The 19739-nt window shown below is 39.7% G+C and overlaps 1 protein-coding gene across 9 annotated transcripts in view; it reads right to left on the reverse strand.

Moving 5' to 3' along the window:
- LNP1 (leukemia NUP98 fusion partner 1) overlaps window positions 1-19739 on the reverse strand; it is a 39001-nt gene that overhangs the window by 943 nt on the left and 18319 nt on the right. For 5 of the 9 annotated variants that reach the window (XM_081572500.1, XM_081572498.1, XM_081572497.1 and 2 more), the window contains 2 exons: window positions 12979-13176; window positions 3349-3579 (listed from right to left, as the gene is read on the reverse strand). In XM_081572500.1, the coding sequence (XP_081428626.1) occupies window positions 3349-3579; window positions 12979-13137 (390 nt within the window). In that variant the 5' untranslated portion in view covers window positions 13138-13176. Of the gene's footprint in view, window positions 1-3348; window positions 3580-12978; window positions 13177-17649; window positions 17764-19739 lie in introns of all 9 variants that reach the window. The other 4 variants (XM_081572502.1, XM_081572501.1, XM_081572499.1 and 1 more) reach the window with 3 other exon arrangements.

The following is a 19739-nucleotide window of genomic DNA, read 5'->3' on the forward strand; positions in this document are numbered from 1 at the left end:
CAAGTTGCCCAGGGGTCCACATTCAATGATCAAATGAACACATACTGTTGTTCTAGGATGGGGTGATATGACACCAACTAGACTAGAGACCCTGCTTCCTAGACTCTATACCTAGGCAGAGGGAGACAGACAATCAACCAATAAGCCTGAAAGGAAATAAAAAAATAACAGGTAGTTATAAATACAATGATAGCTATAAATAGGATGATGTGATAGGGAACTGTGTGGAGACTGGGGGCAAGGGAAGAGGTGTGCTTCTTTGGTTTCCATGGTCAGAAGGTTACTTTCAAAGGAATTATTTACAAAAGACTAGTGTTGATAAATGTGGTGATGGTATCTATTTACACTTCAGTTTTTAAATAAACAAAATCATTACTCCCCCTCGTCCACTTGAATTGGAAATGCTGCAGAACTCCTGAGTGCCTATGAGGTGAACATATGCAGTAGCACTCAGATGAGCAAGGTCATGACTAGCCCAGCAGGGTGAGTTATGGGGATGTCTGGTTACTGAAGGGGTGTTATCCGCTGCACAGTGTTAAATTGTTTTCATACTGAGATTATTTCATTTCTATCTATAATGGTCCATTAGTAAAAATCATAAAGCAAAACAAATGATGAAGCTGAGATACAAGTTAAATGGGGCTTAAAAATTGTACTAGCTCTGTAAATGTTCCTCCAGATTATTTTCATTCGTTCCAGCACTTGTATTAAATCCATCAATCTGATCATAATTTATACTTAGCAGCCATGAATGTCTCTAATCCTTATAAGAACAGTATAAAACAGAGAAAATATAGTGATGATTATTTGCAATTTGGCTTTTCTCTCATTCTCAGTCTTTATTGAGAATAAAGACTATGTGAAAATTTCTCATAATAATTATGACTTCAAATATTTTTTTCTTATCTTATCACTTAGAAACAAAGTGAGAAAAAATATTTTAAAAGGCCAGTTGAGTTTTTCAATGTTAAAAGGAAAAACTTTAATGTTGTTGGTCATGAACAGATCACAAAAGCAGTTTTCTGGCTCTTCTTGATGCTAAAAGATGTAAAATTTAAATCTACATAGTAGTATACATTTGGCCCCTAAATAAAAGGCAATATACATCATTTTTAAATTTGCTGACAAATCACACTTTTTAATATAGTTAGTTTCAGAAAATTGCATCAATTGTTAAAGAGAAAAATGTTTTAAAGTACATATTGTTCCAAATTTTTTTATGTAGAATGAAGAAAAACTTTATAATATACTCTTTAAAAGTAATATAAAATTTAAATATCTAATTTAAAATTATTTATCATATATATTGATCACATAATATGAAAAAACTTTTAATGATTTTGTAAATTCCTAGCAGGTTTCTAGGTTATTATACAGTTGTCCCTCAGTATCCTCAAGGGGACTGGTTTCAAAACCATCCACCAGTACCAAGATGCATGGATACCCAAGTTCACAAGTGCAGAACCCAAGGACATGAAGGGCCAACTATATATAACTATGAACAGAGTTCTTGAGTCAAAAAAGTTGAAAAGGCTGCCTTGGTTATCTTGGCACTTAAAAGGAAGAACTTGAGAAATGAATGAAACAAACATTCTTATATTTTAAGGATAAGGTAATGACATCTCTTTAAGTAAGAAAATTGATTTCACATTTACACACTTATGTAAACATGTGATATGAATTTTTTCTGTGGCCATCAGAATCAACAAAGAATTGTTCTGATTAAAATTTTTTTCAAAACATATTTATATCCTTCCTTGTTCTAGAAAGAATTTAAAGCAAGTCAGTTCCCTGATTAATATAATTAATGACTTTAACGAGCAGTTTTGAAACAGATGTGAAAAAATATTTTATTCCTGCCAAAAGCTCATAATGTGAATCTAATCATGAGGAAATATCAGATGATTTCAAACTGAGCTTCATTCTAAAACAAAACCAGCTAGTCTTATGAAAGATAAAGACTGAGGCATTGCTGCAGAAATAAAATAGCTTAAAGAGACTTGAAAATCGGTTGCAACACATGATCTGGAGTCTTGATATAAAAAATATTATTGGAACAACTGGCAAAATATGAATAAGGCCAACAGATAAGATATTGTGTTGTGTTCATTTCCTGAGTTTAATTACCATACTGTATTTTTATCCTTGTGCCCTTGTTTGGGGGTGGGAAGGAAAGAGAGAGTAAATGTAAACGCAATAATATGTTCATGTTTAAAGGGAATCTAGGTGAAAGGTGTAGTCTTGGCACTATTCTTGCAACCTTGCTCTAAGTCTGAAAGCATATCTTAAAAAAAACAACAACAGTATTTAAAAAAAGACAAAACAGAAACCCTCAATAAGGTTTAGACACAGTAAGTGACAGCTGTTCACTATTTTTCCTTCCTTATTCCTTTTTTGATCCCGTAGAGACAGTATTTACTGAAGGGGAGTCATAGACACACAAGGTCACTGTGACAAAAGTGAAGTGCCACCATGAGGCAAAGATGCACAGTGACAATCCCAGCAGCCATCAGAGCTAGGCAGAAAGCACCGTGCTCGGGGGACCATGAGGTAGGAAGCCCCCAAGTGTCTTCCCCAGCCGGTCACAGAGCACAGCTCAAGATCCAGGTGGATCTAGCCTTACTCATTCGCTCCATCTACTACATGGCAGAAACATATCATTATTCTTCTTTTGCAAAATAAAACCAAAATCAAAGACCCACCAAAAAAGAAGTATGTTGCTCAAGGCTGCTCAGTGAACACATTGCAGAGTTGAAAAACCAACCTCCAATTAACTGGTCTCTAGTTTAGTACTTGATGTATCAGTTTTGGCATCATCAGTGGTGCTTCTATTCTTCCCCCATTTCCTGCCTGTGTTTCCCTTATGCCTCACTTGGATTCCTGCGAGGCCACTGCGACTGCTCCTGCTCCTGCTCTCCGTGGTGTCCAGAGAGTTCCTTCCGTGTGCTTTTTAAAGATACAGGGGACACAACGCTATCACAAACCATTTCCTACCAGATTACATAGGCGAGGACAAGAGCATTAGGGGCAGTTTTTTCTTCTTCAGATAGTGAAAGGAGAACAAATCACAATTATTTGTTATAAGGGTGATAGAAACAGTCTCAAAGAACTAGAGGACATTGGTAACAAAAACATTCCAACCAGTACTTCTTCAGGAATTCTTCCTATACCCGATGTCTTTAAATAATAATTATTTAAAACCTTTATGTACATCTGGGCTATCTAAAACAGGTGTAGTTTTCCAAAGATCTCAATGCCAAACTGTAAATAAGAAGTTAGATTTGTTCTCCTCAAACTGGGAGAGTACAAACTGGGAGAGCTTAAATATTCAATAACTCTGTTACATACCAAAGAGACGGAACGTTTGGTTCTAAAGCACAGTTGCTGTTCAAAGGAGTCTGAAAATGACTGAATTTTGGAATGGGGTCTTCCTTTTGATTCCAATGGCTCCTTCAATGACCCATCCCCTGAGGACTTTCTGTGATCCTGCACATGAGTGTGGCATCGAAATCCCTGGTCCTCATAAGAATACCTTCTAGGATGGCTGGCAGACGACATCATTCTGGGAAGCACAGGAAACTGGGAATACAGAATAAAAAATGTTACAATATAAAGAGACTGCACAATATTAGCACGGAGACAGAATGTCCATAAATTACTAACCAAACGAATCACATGTTGAACTGAAATTTTATCTTCTTGATCAGTAGGACCTTTCTACAGCAGTGAGGCAGTGGAGTCAATTGGTTAAAACATTAAACATCCCAAGATTAGCTTTGTTGCTCCTGTATCATTAGGGTGGTATAATCAAGTGTCCCAAGCTTTAAACTGACATGTAAAAAAAAATTTCAAAATAATCAAATGAAAATTTTAAAGAAGCCATAAACATTAAAAAAAAATAATACAAAGATGAATAGTTGTGTGATTTCTGTATGGAGAAGGAATTTCTAAGAGCAAAGAACAATAGAAGAAGTCAAAAGGAAAAAAATTAATTTAATTACATAAATAGAGTTAATATATATGAAAACAACATAAAATTATGCAGTGGACAAAGAAACAAAATATTTGGTACAAGTTACTACTATTTAATAAATACTCTGAAGATAAATAAGTATATTCACATATACATACAAACATAGAGGTCAGGTAACACAATGACAGCAATAGAAAATGATCAACAACAACTGGAAAATGATAAAAAGACGGAGTTCAGAGAAGCCAAACTTTTGAAAGAATTGTGACATTTGCTCTCTTAATTTCGCTTACTCTCCAAACCACTCCAATCCAGCTTTGCAACCACAAGTTAGTTAGGATATTGGTCTCCATGTTGCCAAATACTGTGCGTGTTTTAGCCTTTCATCCTTTACGTAGCTTTCAACCCAGGTGCCTAGGGAGCCATTCTGGAAACAGTCTTTCTCTTGCCTTCTGCCATGGCACCTTCTTGGTTTCCCCTTCACCTTTCTGCCACTGTGTTTTAGATGTTTGCTCACTTCTCCCTTCTATCTGCTCGCAACTGTTGGAGTCCCCCAGCACTCTAAACTAGTCCTCCTTCCCTTCCTTTGCTTTCTCACTTAACACTGTCTCCCTAAATGTCTCACCCCCAGACTTCAGTTTCTATCCATAACCTAGTTTCCTCATTTACACTGACTTCTCCTGTGAGCTTTTGCCCACTCAAAACTTCTCCTCTTGGTTTCCCATAGGCACACAACCTGACCGGTCCAAATTCTAACTCATTGCCTCTCCTCCCCAAACCTGCTTCTCAAATGCCCCTCAATTTAGAAAAGGCACCACCATTCACCTGGTTACTTGGGCCACCTTCCACATCCAATTGCCAAGTCAGTAGAATCCACCTGTCAAGTGTCTCTGAAAACCATTCGCTTTTTTCCAGTGCCACTGTTACCACCCTAATCCAAGTCATCATTACATTTCGCCCAGATTATAATAGCAGCCTCCTTCCTAGTAGGAGCTATCCTGGGTTCACTCTTACTCAGTTTATTTCACTTTCCCCACAGCAGCCAGCATAGTTAAAACAACCGCAACAAACATACCCCTTCATGTTTCATCTTGCACCACCCCCACCTCTGCAGGGACACAGCCTCACTGGTCACTTCCTCCAGCTCACTTGCTCCTAGCCAGCACAGGCATTTTCACAACAGGTCCTCTCTGGCTGTGACCCCACCCCTTCACTTCATCACCGGCTAATCGCACTTCCCTCACCGTGGAAACCACACCCCCAGAAAGCCTTGTCTACCCCCCTGATTGGTCCAGGCCCCCGAAGCACTGTTAGACGCTCTTCCTGAGGTCTCATACATACTTCTTCATGACACTTCTCACAACTGTCGTCGATCTTTTGGTTAATTTTGTCACACGTCTCTCTTCTCCAGTAGACTGCGTGCTCCACCATGTCAAGGGCTACATTTCATTCTCTCCTAGAAACTCAGTACACAGCACTTTGCTGCCTTCACAGCATGAGTTTATTAAATACACAGTCAATGAATAAAAGTATAAAGAGTGAAAGAAAAAGAAATACCAAATGATGAAAACTGTTTAGGCTTATTAGTAGTCAAAATTGTGTTAAAATGAAATAACATACAATTTTGCCTTTCAGGTTAGCAAAAAAAAAAACGTTGTTATTTTTAAAATAATACTAACACTAGCAAGAGTGCAAGGGGATAGGCACTGTCATTCCTTGCTGGTAGCAGGACTATAAATGGATACAGCTTTCTTGGAAAGCTGTTGACAATATGAATCAAAAGGCTTAAAGTAAGGTCCTCATTGCATATGGGCCGAATTGTGTCATCCCTTCCCCACCAACCTGCCCCACCAAATTCACATATTGAAGCCCCATGTGAATAGCTCACAATGTGACTATATTTGGGGGTAGAGCCTTTAAAAATTAACTTAAAATGAGGCCATCAGGGTGGCCCTAATCCACTCTAACTAGTGTCTTAGAAGAGGAAGAAATTGAGAGACACCAGGGATATACTCATATGGAGGAAAGACCATGTGAAAACACAGGGAGTAGACGGCCATCTACAAGTCAAGGAGAAAGGCCTCAGAAGAAACCAAACCTGCTGACACCTTCATCTTGGACTTCCAGCCTCCAGAGCTGTGAGGAAATGAATATTTGTTGTTCAAGCCACCTAGTCTATGGTATTTTGTTATGGCAGCCTGAGCAAACTAATACACATATATAGAAATTTACTCTCAAATAATAATCGGAAATATGGTTAAAGATTTATAAAACTGCAAAGATATATGAGGTAAGTCTGTACATATTGGTCCATTTACTGTAGGTCAGACATGGTACTTGGTGGAAGATAAATTGAGGAGCAAAACAGAGTGTCCCCCTCTCAGATCATATGTCTACATGGAAGATAAATACTAAATAAATGGGTCACATGCCTGCATCCTTGGTCAAATACTGTAAAGGTAATGTTCAGGGTGAAATGAGAGGGTACAGTAGAGTAAAACCACATATATTTGGGTGGGTGTTGGGGTAGCTGGATGAGGAGAGACTTCTGGAAGGTATGACAATTAAGCAACAACCTAAAGGATAAGCAGGGTTCATTAGGGAGCAGAGAATGCTTAAGGAGGAGACCATGTGTGCAGAAGCCCTGCCACAGAAAGAGCCTGCTGGTGTGGAAGGAAGAGAAGCCTGGTGGGGAGAGCCTGAGGGGAGTAGGGAGTCTGGGATGTGAAGGCAATGAGGGGCTGGAAATCAGGGGACATCATAAGATGGGTAATCCTGAAACATACTCAAGTGTGATAAAAGGCTTTGTCTGTGATCTGGGGTCATTTTCTTGCTTTTCCTTTTTAGTATTGTACATGTTTTCTATACTGATCATCTATTACATTGTCAGTAAAAAAAGAACAATAATACACTAAAAAATTGAGACTGGGACACAGAAGGACAAATACTTCATGATTCCACTTATATAACGTATCAGAAATGGCCAAGCTCCTAGAGGCTAGGAATAGAATGGTGGTTGCCAAGGGCTGGGGAGGGGTGTACTGGGCCAGTTGCTAATTAACAGGTATAACATTTCAGTGCACTGGTTAAGACTCCATACTTCCCCTGCAGGGGGTGTGGTACCACCCTTTGTCAGAGGACTAAGATTCCACATGCCTCATGGTGCAGCCAAAATAAATAAATAATAAGTTCTAGAGTTCTGCTGTACAACATTGTGCCTAAAGGTAACAATACTGCATCGTACACTTAAAAATCTGCCAAAGAGGGTAAATCTCATGATACATGTTCTTACCACATCAAAAATCTTAAAAATAAAATTTAAAAGATGTGAGACTGGGAGTGAAATGTACGTGTTTGTACAAATGTTCTCTTCCGTTGACAGGCATGAAAAAAATGGCAAGGGTTTCCATCACAATGTAAATAAAGTGTACCCTTAATATCTCCTTATATCAGAAGAAATTTCTAGTTAGTCTGTTTAGGTGTGGAAGCTTGTGAGAAACAAGCTTTAAAAGCACTCTAATTGGTAACATGGAAACATATATTACCATATGTAAAATAGATAGCCAATGGGAATTTGTGTATGTCTCAGGGAACTCAAACTGGGGCTTGGTAACAACCTAGAGGGGTGGGATGGGGAAGGAGGCGGAAGGGAGGTTCAAGAGGGAAGGGACATATGTATATGTATACCTATGGCTGATTCAAATGCAGAAACCAACATAATACTGTAAAGCAATTATCCTTTGATTAAAAATAAATAAATTAAACACACACACATAAAAAGCACTCTAACTGGTTACATGGAAATTTTCCCACTTTTAAAAATGTTTTCTTAGTAAGCAAGCTCTACTTTTGGAATTCTATATGCCCTTCTAATGCAGTTTCCCCCACGAAGACTTGAATCAATGCCCTAAATAGCTTATTTTTTTTCAAGGTGTGGAATGTCACCTCCATGTCCATGGACCAACCTTATCTATCTATCTCCCGTGCTGTGACAAGCAGGTCCTTGTGTGAGGCATAGGATCCCCCACACTCCGAGCTCACGACCTGGGCTCCCGGCCTCCCAGGCTACAAAGCCTGCGACAGGCAAGGACTTGTGGAGCAATTACCACCCAGGAGTTAATAGTGCTGACTCTCACTAGAAAATAGTGCTCTGAACAACCTTGCTATTTCCCACAGGGAATACCAGAAAACCATTTCTGTCAAAAAAAAAATCCTATGCACTCCTGACTCTAAGCCATAGGTTCTTACCTTTTGAAAACATAGTTATGTAGCACCTTCACTTCAAGAACTACCTCAAGTTTTTTATTCTGGGTTTAATTATAATCACCCTTCAATTGTACCCCTCCTGCCCTCTGAGTAAATGCAGGCACCTGAGCATGATGAGAAATAAGTGGGAAAAAGATCCAGGTGTTGAAATAATTAAGACCCATGTTGAATCTTAGTGCACTGTGTGTACCAGGCACTCTGGGAACCAGGCCTTATCTCTAAATTCTGAACAAATCCTACAAGGGAGTCATTCTTCCCCTTTCACAGATGAGTAAAATGAATCTTAGTTTGGCTAAGAGACTTGCCTAAGACTTACATGACTAGTGACTTTACGGAGAGGTAAATGCTTAAGCATAAGACGTCTCTTCCTTGGATTGTTGTTGTTGTTGTCTAGTGACTAAGTCATGTCTGACTCTGTGACCCCACAAAATGGAAACTGCCAGGCTCCTCTGTCTATAAGATTTTCCGGGCAAGAATACTGGAGTGGGTTGCCATTCCCTTCTCCAGGGGATCTTCCCAACCCAGGGATCGAACCTGCATCTCCTGCTTGACAGGCTGATTCTTTACCATTGAGCCACCTGGGAAGCCCCTTCTTCAGATTAATAATCCCAAACTTTTACCTTCAACAACAGCAACAAATTCATTCTATTTCTAAGTGAAACATGGCTTTAAATAATGTACCAGTTATAACAAAATCCTATTGCAAAAGTAATAATTTGTAGGTCTTTAGGAAATAGTCTAAATGAATTTTATGCGAGGAATATTTCATAATATAGTTTAACTGCCTATAACAGAGCCAAGAGATTTATAAATTAGTCAACTAGCATTATATGGAAACAGCATCAGGAAAAAAAGATTCAAGTGTTCAACTGGTAAAATGGTACGTCAATACCATCTACTGGACATCCTTTAGGGAAACTAAAAGACAATTTAAACTCTGACACATAAGGAAAAAGAGGAGGAGGAGGAGAAGTGCTTACTAGGTACCAGACACTGTTCTAAACACACTGCACACATTACTCACTGAATCCTAACAACACCTGCATGATGTATGTACTATTTGCATCAATCCCATTTACACAGAGGGACTCTGAGACAGAGAGAGGTTATGCTGCCAATAGTAGACACTAGGAGGCACCTCAGAGCCCTCACTCTTACCCACTCTACTCTGCTGCCTTCCCAGAAACTCCTCTATCTTGGCATCTATTGATAGAAGAAGAGAGGAAACAAGTCCAGGGAACATTATGATAAAAGCTCCCCTGTAGAATTGTCACTGATGCCTGAAAATTTACTAATTTCTTTGGATCAAGTTTGTCTCCTCTTTAAATAGAATACAAATTTAAGCTGAAAAACAAGAACCATGTTAGTCTGAAACTTTAGGGCATTCCCCTCTCTTCAAGTGTGAGAAATCCTCTAAGGGGGCCATGGCCCACCCTACCCCTGTAGTGAGCAACTACTGGAGAACCACCGCTGTAGTGAGATACTACAATGGCAAGAGTATGTAACAACCCTTAGGTCAATCAGGGAAAAAAATTAAAATTAGATATATCTTCTACAGCTTTCTTCCCTGGTAGCTCAGCTGGGAAAGAATCTGCCTGAATGCAGGAGATCCTGGTTCAATTCCTAGGTCAGGAAGATCTGCTGGAGAAGAGATAGGCTACCCACTCCAGTATTCTTGGGCTTCCCAGGTGGCTCAGATGGTAAAGAATCTGCCTGCAATACAGAAGACCTGAGTTCGATCCCTGGGTTGAGAAGAGCCTCTGGAGAAGGGAACAGTTACCCACTCCAGTATTCTGGCCTGGAGAATTCCATGGACAGAGGAGCCTGATGGGATACAGTCCACGGGGTCACAAAGAGTCGGACATGACTGAGCGACTTTCACTTCACTTCACTTCTGCAGCTTTAAATTGAGACTATAAAGACAGAATATAAAATTGGTTAAAGGTGATTGTTTTTAAAAAGGAAAAAAAATCTCTTGGGGTACAGATAGGTAAGAGGTTTATTTTGAACCCCTTCAAATGATATGATGTGGACCAGCACACGTTGTGCCTATGTGAGCATCGAAGAAGCACTGAGAAAGCCCAAGGCCAGGGAACTCAGTTCCTCCTTGAAGAGGTCTATCATTCAGTATAATCCTCACTTCCACTAGGCCGTAACTGTGTAGAACAAGGCTAAGAGAACCATATTTATCTGAAGATGATTAGAAAGTCAAATCAACTATTTAAAATTCACTTTCAGTGAGCAGAATAAATAAGCGATATGGAGATTTTTCTACTTCAAGTTTGTATTCATGTGACAATGGAGGGAGGAAGATTCGTTCAATAATGAGAGAGACGAAAATATTTTTTTTTCACACAAGCACCTCAGGACAGTAAAGTGAGATTTTTAATTTGCTTTAAATCAGCAATCACAGATTATAATGAGTCTTGTCAAAAAGTAGTGTGTGTTCTCTACTAATCTAAGAAATTAGTAATAAATTTCAGGCATCAGTGACAATTCTACAGGGGAGATTTTATCATAATGCTCCATGGACTTGTTTCCTCTCTTCTACTATCAGTAGATGCCAAAGGTAGTAGTGTTCCCTAAGACGGAGCAAGCTTTATACCTTGTCTATCTCATTCTTTCTGCCAAATTTGTATTTTCCACTAGCTTGGACATGCCACAAGCACAGACACCATATATGTCTTCTTTTCCCCTGTAATCTTATTGTGCCTTGAACAACAACTGGCACACAGTAGGTGTTCAATAAATATGTTTAATGATTTAATGTTCCATCACTATGGTTTTGCAAGAATCGTGAGGCTGAAGAGCCACAGTGGAAGCCACATGCAAATAGGAAAGAAGGGGAAAATTCTTTGCATGAATATAAAACTGATGGATGTAGGCTACTAACGGGTTGCAACAGGGAGGAGCCTTGGAGTGGAGCAGTGGGGAGAGAAAAAATAACGATAAGGCTAAGAGTAAGCTTTTTTCTTTTAAGTTATTTTTTCTGAACTCAAAGCAAAACACAAAACCTTAAAACCTAATTGTTCTCATATCTCTAAAGTAAGAAAAATTTGAGCACATTTTAGAGACAGGAAAAGTTAAGGATCCAACTACAGATTCACTTCAGAAATACATGGCATTGTGTGAGTAAGGCTGAAGAATCAGGCCCTCCATTCTCTAGGACTCTGCCTATTTTGCCCTGGGTCCCCCAATCTGTGTTCTGTGTTTTGTGCTTTCTCTACTCAGTTAGGTCATCATGATTCACCTGTGCTTTGTTCCCTTAAATAAACACATGCTTTCTGCATGCTAGTCTGCTAATTATGGAATTCATTGTCAACTCAGAGAATCTAAACAGGTTAACTCGGGCAAATGCCCAAAGCCAGTATGAGCAGCAAAAGATATATGGACCCTCTTTAGAAATGTTATACAAAGAAATTCTGCTATTCTACAATAATTTAAGGCAAACAACATTGCAACCCACAAGTGTATTCTCTAAATAAGGTAGATCATTCTAGTTTTTAAAGTCTAATAAATGCTAAAATCTATTCAAGAAACTATATTTTATGTCATGTTTGTTTTCATATTTTGGTGGCTCCAAAGAGCTATTGTGATAAACAGTGAACCTAATTTTTTCTCTTTGTTTCTCCCTGGTTCTCACTGTTTGGCTAAACACTAGTCATATTACTGGTTCACACATTATGAATACCTCCTTCAGTGTGGGCCATAAAAGATTAAAGCATGAGCATAATAAGCAAGGGTTTATTTTATAACAGAATTATAGAAAGTGAGACTAGAAGGGTCCTTGTAGATCATCCAGTGCAACCTCTGTACTTTTTCACTTAAAGAACCTGGAGTTCAGTGAAGTGTTGAAATGCTCCCTTGGTCCCTGATTATGCTTTTGGTAAGAGAACTATTTTCATATATTTGTGTCTCAAAGAGGTCTCATTCCTCAAACTTGCTGATCATTGGGAGTAAAAGACTGTTTTACATGCTTTAATATACTTCACATATACTATGCTTCTGGGAACTCTAGAGCTAAAAATAAAATAACATCACCCCCGAAACTTATTTGGTTCTGGAGTTAGCATAGCAGGGGGTTGGGGAAATATTCTCTGGTAGCTGGAATTCTAACTGCACGTGTACCCACTGCTGAGTCCACACCTGCTCAGGTCCACCCATTCCCCTCTCAAGAGCCCTCCTGTCCCCTGCCTAACCATGGAAAAGCAGTGCTGAGGGTGGTAGAATGTTGGCTTTCTCTCCCACCAGGAAACTAAATGAGAACCAGAAGAAAGAGTACATCAAATTTATCAGGGGTAGTGTTTATTAAGTAGAATCCCCAATTTCTTAGATGCCACCAAACAGTGGAGCTATTTTCAGTATTCCAAAAAGACTGCCGGAAATCAAACAGTGATCCACACCAGTGCTACACAGGCTATAACATCAGGTTCCTTTCCTTTGGCTTGAATTATATTACCACTCAATAGGATTATCCCAGGCTTATCAGGAGCTCTGAGTAGTAGTTAAATATATCTTAGGTTGCTAAAAATGAAGGAATCATTACTTAATAGATGAAAATCAGGTCCCTTGGAGGACAAGATAAAATGACAAAAGGGATTTTTTGTGAGTATAAAAAAAGGTTTAGAAGTACTCATTTCAACCAAAGAAAACTTTATATCATAGGACCCTCAAAAAAATCAAAGAGAAACCCCCCTCCCCTAGTCTGGTTCTCCCCTGGTTCCATTGTAACAACTCACTGGGCAGGGCAGGGAGCTTTTCCTGTAACTGGAGTCTTGTGATCCGCGGCGGTTCCGGAGTCCTCGCTCATCATCCTCTATCCAGCTGTGACCCCAGAAGCTGCTCATCCACTTGGCAAAAGACACATCATCATCATCATCATCATCTTTGTGCTCCATGTAAAGGCGCTTCAGAATATCCAAGGCCTGCCCCTAAATCTAGCAGAGAGAAATATCACCCAACAGGGCTGACTTGATGAAACCCAGGATCTCCCCAAGAGACAAAATGAAACTGATGTTTTCAAATGGTCTCTTACAATGGAATCCTTACAGGAGAAAGATTTACTAAACAACCACTTCACAATCAGGCAGCCTCTGGTAATGTCTATTTATAAATTGTGCAGCCCACATTCCCCTCCCCTCCCCCTGCCTTTTTAAATTGAGAGGCTTTTTAATCCTTCCATTGCTGGGGTTGTGCCTCGCAGCCGAAGGGTGGGAAGTACAGTCCACTGCCTGGTTTTCCCTGTGCTTTGTTGCTGATGGCATGTGATGGCCTCTCCAGCTGTCAATGGTGATAGAGCATGACCCTCATAATATGCCTGTCAGCTCCAGGCCAGCTCTAAAACGGGGGCACTTACAAGGGACAGACTGCAGCCTGCAAGATAGCCGGCTATTGGTATGTCATATCTAGAGCCAGAGATTCTCCTATTAAATAAACTTGATACTGATATAAAATCTAGCTCCTAGGGCAAAAAGAAGTTTTTTGGATGTGCTATTTATACATGTACAAAGGTAAAGGATATACATATGCAATGTGCAAATCTTAAGTGTACAGTCTGATGAATTTGTACATACATATACCCCTCTAATGACCACAACTATGCAGGTGAAGACAACATTTCCAGTACCCTGGCAGTCTCCCTCTTTCCCCATTCTAATCTCATCTCCCTCCAAAAGGTTAAGATTTCTGACCTCTATCACTGTAGATTAATTTTGGCTGTTTTTGACCTTTCAATGGAATTATATAGTATGTATTATTTTGTGTCACTTAACATTATGTTAGTGAGATTTATCCTCGCTTTTATAGTAACAATAGTTCATGCTACATAGTATTGTATAGTATGATTATCCAACTTTTTAAAAATTCAGTCTACTATTGATGGTCTTTTGGGGCTGTCGTATTTGGGTTGTTTCCATTTGGGGCTGTTATTAATAGAGCTTCTGTGAACATTAGGGTCCCTGTCTCTTAGTAGGCTTTTTCTTCCCCAAGGTAAGGAGAATATTACATTTATTGAGCCCCTACTTTGTGCCAGGTATGGAGTCAAGTATCTTACATATGTTATTTTCATTATTAAAAACCCTGTGCTTGGGATATTTTCATCATATTTTATAGATGAGGAAATTTAATTCATAGATCATCACTTTCCCAAGGTGAAATTACTTCTGAGCAGCATAGCCAAATTTGAAGCAAGAAGTAGGTCCAGGTTCTCTCCACTGTTCTGCCAGTATTCCAAGAAATTTTTGATAAAGCTTATAATTTTAAATAGAAGCATTCTTGGATATTTTCCATATAAAGTTTCTTCCTTGAGCTGTAAAAATTGACTTAACTGTAACCAATGTTCCTAGAGGACTATTCCACAACTTACCTTACTAAGGGAAAGTAACCAATGCACAAGACGGCTTATATTTTTATTTTTTGCTTTAAATTATAGGGTTCATGCTTGTTATTTTGTCATATTTTTATTAAAGAATGGAGGAAGGCTGGCTTCTCAGTGACCCAGATGAGAAAGGAAAATATATAATTCTATGTCATCACTGTTGGTTGTGTCTGTTATAAAAGAAAGAAATCATATAATTTTCCTTGGGGAAACAGAACCAGGTCTGTCCACAAAAGATGACTATGGATGGACTTCTTTTTTTCTATTTCTCTTAAGACAACACTGTGCTTTCTTCCAATTTCTGGGGGAAAAAAATATCTGGGCAGGGGGTGGAGAACCCAGAGCAGATAATATCTAATTACTTCAAAGTATTGTAGGGAAAAGGAAATAGGACTTTATCTTAAAACCTCTTTGAATAATATCTGTCTCTTGCACTTCTGAGTGTGAAAGTCACTCAGTCGAGTCCGACTCTTTGTGACCCCATGGACTATACAATCCATGGAATTCTCCAGGCCAGAATACTGGAATAGGTAGCCTTTCCCTTCTCCAGGGGATCTTCCCAACCCAGGGATTGAACCAAGGTCTCCCACATTGCAGGTGAATTCTTTACCAACTGAGTCACCAGGGAAGCCCAAGAATACTGGAGTGGGTGGCCTATCCCTTCTCCAGGGGATCTTTCTGACCCAGGAATTGAACCAGGGTCTCCTGCATTGCAGGCGGATTCTTTACCAGCTGAGCTACCAGGGAGCCCTCCCCTTAACACCCTATGTGCTCAGTCACTCAGTCGTATCCAACTATTTGCAATCTTATGGACTGTAGTCCCCCAGGCTCCTCTGTCCATGTGATTTTTCCAGGCAAGAATACTGGAGTGGGTTGCCATTTCCTACTCCAGGGTATTTTCCCAGCTCAGGAACTGAACCTGAGTCTCTTGCATCTCCTATCTTGACAGACAGTTTCTTTACCACTAATGCCACCTGGGAAGCCCTTAATGCCTTACAGGCAAAAATAATTCAGATATTGGAAATGTGCAGAAAAAAGGTATGTGTGTATATATATATATATATATATATATATATATATATATATATATATATGAATTTATTATGAGGAATTGGTTCATGCAATTATAGACTGGGAAACCCCACAATCTGCCAGTCTGCTAGCTGGAGACCCCAAGAAAGCAAGTGGTGTAATTCAGTCTGAGTCCAAGGGCCTCCATGGAAAGCAAGGATGTAAGTCCCAGTCCAAGCACAGAGAAGATGAGATGAGATAGCTCAGTTCAAGCAGTGAGGAAAGAAAAACGGGTGAATTTCACCTTCATTTGCTTTCTGTTCTATTGCAGTCTTCAACTGATTGTATGATGCCCACCCATAATGGCCAATTTACTTTACTGAGCCCACTGATTCAAATGCTAATCTTATCTAGAAACATCCTCACAGATATTCCCCAAAATAATGTTTAGTGTAGGTACCCCCATAGCCAGTAAAATTGATGTATAAAATTATCACAAAGGAACTAATCCCATCCCCGAGACTCCACCCTCAGGATCTACTTATCTTCCAAAAGGCCCCATCTCCAAATACAATGAGCATCAAGCTTTAACACAAGAACTTTGGAGGACCACAGACATTCAGCTCACAGGAAGCTGCCTACATGACCAGTACCCAGTAAAAACCCTGGGCATTAAGTCTTTAATGAGCATTTGAACAATGTTTCACACATGTTACCACAACTTATTGCTGGTAAAATTAAGCACATCTTATGGGAATGAAATGGAAAGGGAATTTTGGAGGCTTATTCCCGGTATCCTTCAGACTTCATCCAATATGTCTTTCCCTTTCTGATTCTATATCCTCAGTGTAATAAATTTTATCCACAAGTACAACTATGTGACGAGTCTTGTGGATTATTCCAGCAAATCCCTGAACTGGAGGGTGGCAGTTGGTGTCAAAAGTGGGATTCACTAAAACAACCCCAAGTCACTGAAATATGGCTAAAGCAGTGTCTGGAAAAAGGATGAAGGGGACATAATGATAAATTTTTGATGCAAACTGGCTACCTAGTCATCTGTGGTATGAAACATCAGCAGAGATGATGTCTATTGTGAAAGGTAAAGATTACCTATGGAATTTCAAAATGACACATGCAACTCCAGGAGAATCCACTCATTGAATGTATTGATTGCTTTTGGCAATGGTAGCTGAAGTGACAAGATTAAAAACTGCAATTGCAACCTGGATGATGCCTTAGGGCTTTGTTCTCTCTTCCCAGTGGGAGGGGAAAGACTGTCAGTGCCAAGGCTAAAGCAAGCTTCAGATAAACCAGAAATAAAGGAGAAGGGAAAAGCAATACTCTGTCCTCTGGTACAGCAGCCCCTTACATTCCAGCTGGGATTTCTCAGCAGCTATAAAGCCAATCCTGAAAAGTGTTGAGGGGGTTGTACAAACTTGCAATGAAAAAAAAGAAAGAGGGAGAGAGAAAGAATGGGAGAGACTTTTTTTAAAAATGACTTTTTTTGTGTGGCTACTACTTCTGGATGTATGATAAAAACTGATGTAAAATACTATATGCCTATAATCTCATACATGTTAGAGGGATTATCCCAATCAGGGAAAGCTCCCCAATAAAAGGTGTTGGTAGAACATAAAATCCTTGCTTTTTGCTGCTGGTGAATGGGTTAAAATTAAAATGCTGGCTATTGAAATCTCACAATTGATTATTTTTGCTAAGATTTTTGCCTGTTGGAGCCTATGAGAAAGGTAGACAACATAAAAGGAGAGAAAATCTCTATAGGAAAATCTACTTTTGAGTTTTAAAAGTCAGGTTTTAATTTGCTAATAAGTTCTTGCAAAATCAGATGTCTAATTCTTAGAGGCTGATGATTTTCCAGCCTAATGTGCATATTTTTGATTGGGTCAATTTAAACTTTAAGACTGGCAGGATAAAAGGGACTTGGAACCTCACCGTCTGGCCCAGTAGCCTCTTGGCTTTGCTGCTGCTAAAGAAGAAAAGTCCTTTTTGGAATCCTAGTTACCTGGACCTAATAGTAGGCTGAGGCACTTGCCAGGTGGCTCAGTGGTAAAGAATCTGCCAGCCAATGCAGGAGCCATAGGAGATGTGGGTTCAATCCCTGGGTCGGGAAGATCCCCTGGAAGAGGAAACAGCAACACACTTCAATATTCTTGCCTGGGAAATCCCACGGACAGAGGAGCCTGGTGGCTCCATGGAGGTTGCAAAGTGTTGGACACAACTGAGTGACTGAGCATGCATGCAATGTCACATAACGATTGCGATGGACTGTTCCAACTTCTGAAAGCAGACATAGGCTCAATGAATAGAATTCAGGTTCTGGGAGATTTAAGTCACCCTCCCCTTCCACCTGGTGGGGTGATAAACTATAAAAACATTATGAATGCTTACTGAACCCCATGGGTCACTTGCAGATGGCCATGGGAAAGGGTTTGTTCTCTGATGGGACCATCTGAAACCAAGATGCTAGTAACTCTATCTAATGTAGGGACTAATTGCATCTGAGATGATTAGTCATAAGAAACTTGTGATTCCTGTCAAAACTCCAAGTTGGAATAGAGAGCACATTACAGGGAGTGGGACCTCTCCACCCACTCCTAAAAGATAGGGTTCTCACCCCCCTTCCCAAGGATATCTCACAGTTATTGACTTGTGTTTGGGTTTTACTAATAACATTATTGGAAACTGACAACAGTGGACTGGTAACCTGGTTCTAATTCACTCACCTTTCTTTCTTAGTTAGTAATTTTTAGTATTAAATCCCCAAACAGAGATTGAGCTTCTCCAGGCTATTTACCAAATAAATGATCAGGATGATAAGGATTGGGGTTATGTAAATCACATTCTGCAAACTTGAAAATTCAGGATTTTGTCCTACAAGTTCCTGAACATGATATGTCTTTCTGGTTAAGTTTATTAAAAATGTTTTTCTATGTTAATTCATCTATTCATCTGTTTGAATTTATTAAATTAACATTTATTAAGTGGAGTGCAGGGTGTCAGTTGGGAGCCACACTTCAACAACAGACCACAAGAGAAATTAAAAGAGAGAAAAATTAAATACTTACAGGTCTTGGAGGAAGTACCTGGCATGCTTTAAGAGGTCCCATGGGTAGGTCAAGGCAGAGTGCAGACAGAGAGAAGTAGGGCCAGGGGAACATGTTTTTATTAGAGTCTATAGGGTAGAGTGCTTTGCAGTTCCCAGGCTAAGGCCAGATTGGTCAGTTTAAACCAAAAAAGTGGTGTTTTGATAAGTCCTATGAAGGTCTTATTGGTCTTATCTAAGAGAGTGTAAGAAGGCGGCACTGGGAGGCAGGGGAGATTGTTGATTGCAAGGGCCTTTGAGGAAGTCGTATCAGGAACTTACATTTCCTTGTGATTCTGTGAGCTGCCATCCAGGGCATAGGTTTACCTAAGGGGACTACTGTCAGTGTAAGGTCACTGCTGGCCCCTTGGCCAAACAAAATGGATCTTGAGACACAATAGCATGGAGTAGCTTAGCTAAATTCTCAACACTCTCCTTATTCCAAACCCTTCCTGCTGAAAAGTCTAGATCAGAATAAAAAATGATTGGGAAAAAATGTAAAGTTAAGATTACTGCATGAGACATACTGATTAAGTGGTAACACAGAAAAAACAAAATGCCGACACCTGTGAGATGCAGGGATAGGTGGGCATCGATGATTTCTACTTTTTATAACTGCTGTCTTTCAGAACTGCTCCTGGGGGAATTCTCTGGCAGTCCAGTGGTTAGGACTCTGTACTTTCACTTCCAGGGCCTAGAATTCAATCCCTGTTCAGGGAACTAAGATCCTGTAACTTTCCTGGCACAGCCAGAGAGAGAGAGAGACAAAAGAACTGCTCCTGAACATCAATATTGCCTTCACAAGATGCTTTGAGGTCTTGAATGCAAACAGACTGCTGAGCCTATGATCACACCTAACAGTGCTGACTGTGACACAGCAGGGAATGTCCTCAGCTTCTGCATTTCCACGAAGAACACCTGTATATGTTGTCCCCACTCATGAAGCAAATGAACTGATGTCAAAGACAGGCAAAACTGATTGAAACTGCCTTCCTCCTGGAAATGCTTCC

Source organism: Giraffa tippelskirchi, chromosome 2, assembly GCF_054371585.1.
Source record: "Giraffa tippelskirchi isolate mGirTip1 chromosome 2, T2T-mGirTip1v1.2.pri, whole genome shotgun sequence".
Classification (NCBI taxonomy): Eukaryota; Metazoa; Chordata; class Mammalia; order Artiodactyla; family Giraffidae; genus Giraffa; species Giraffa tippelskirchi.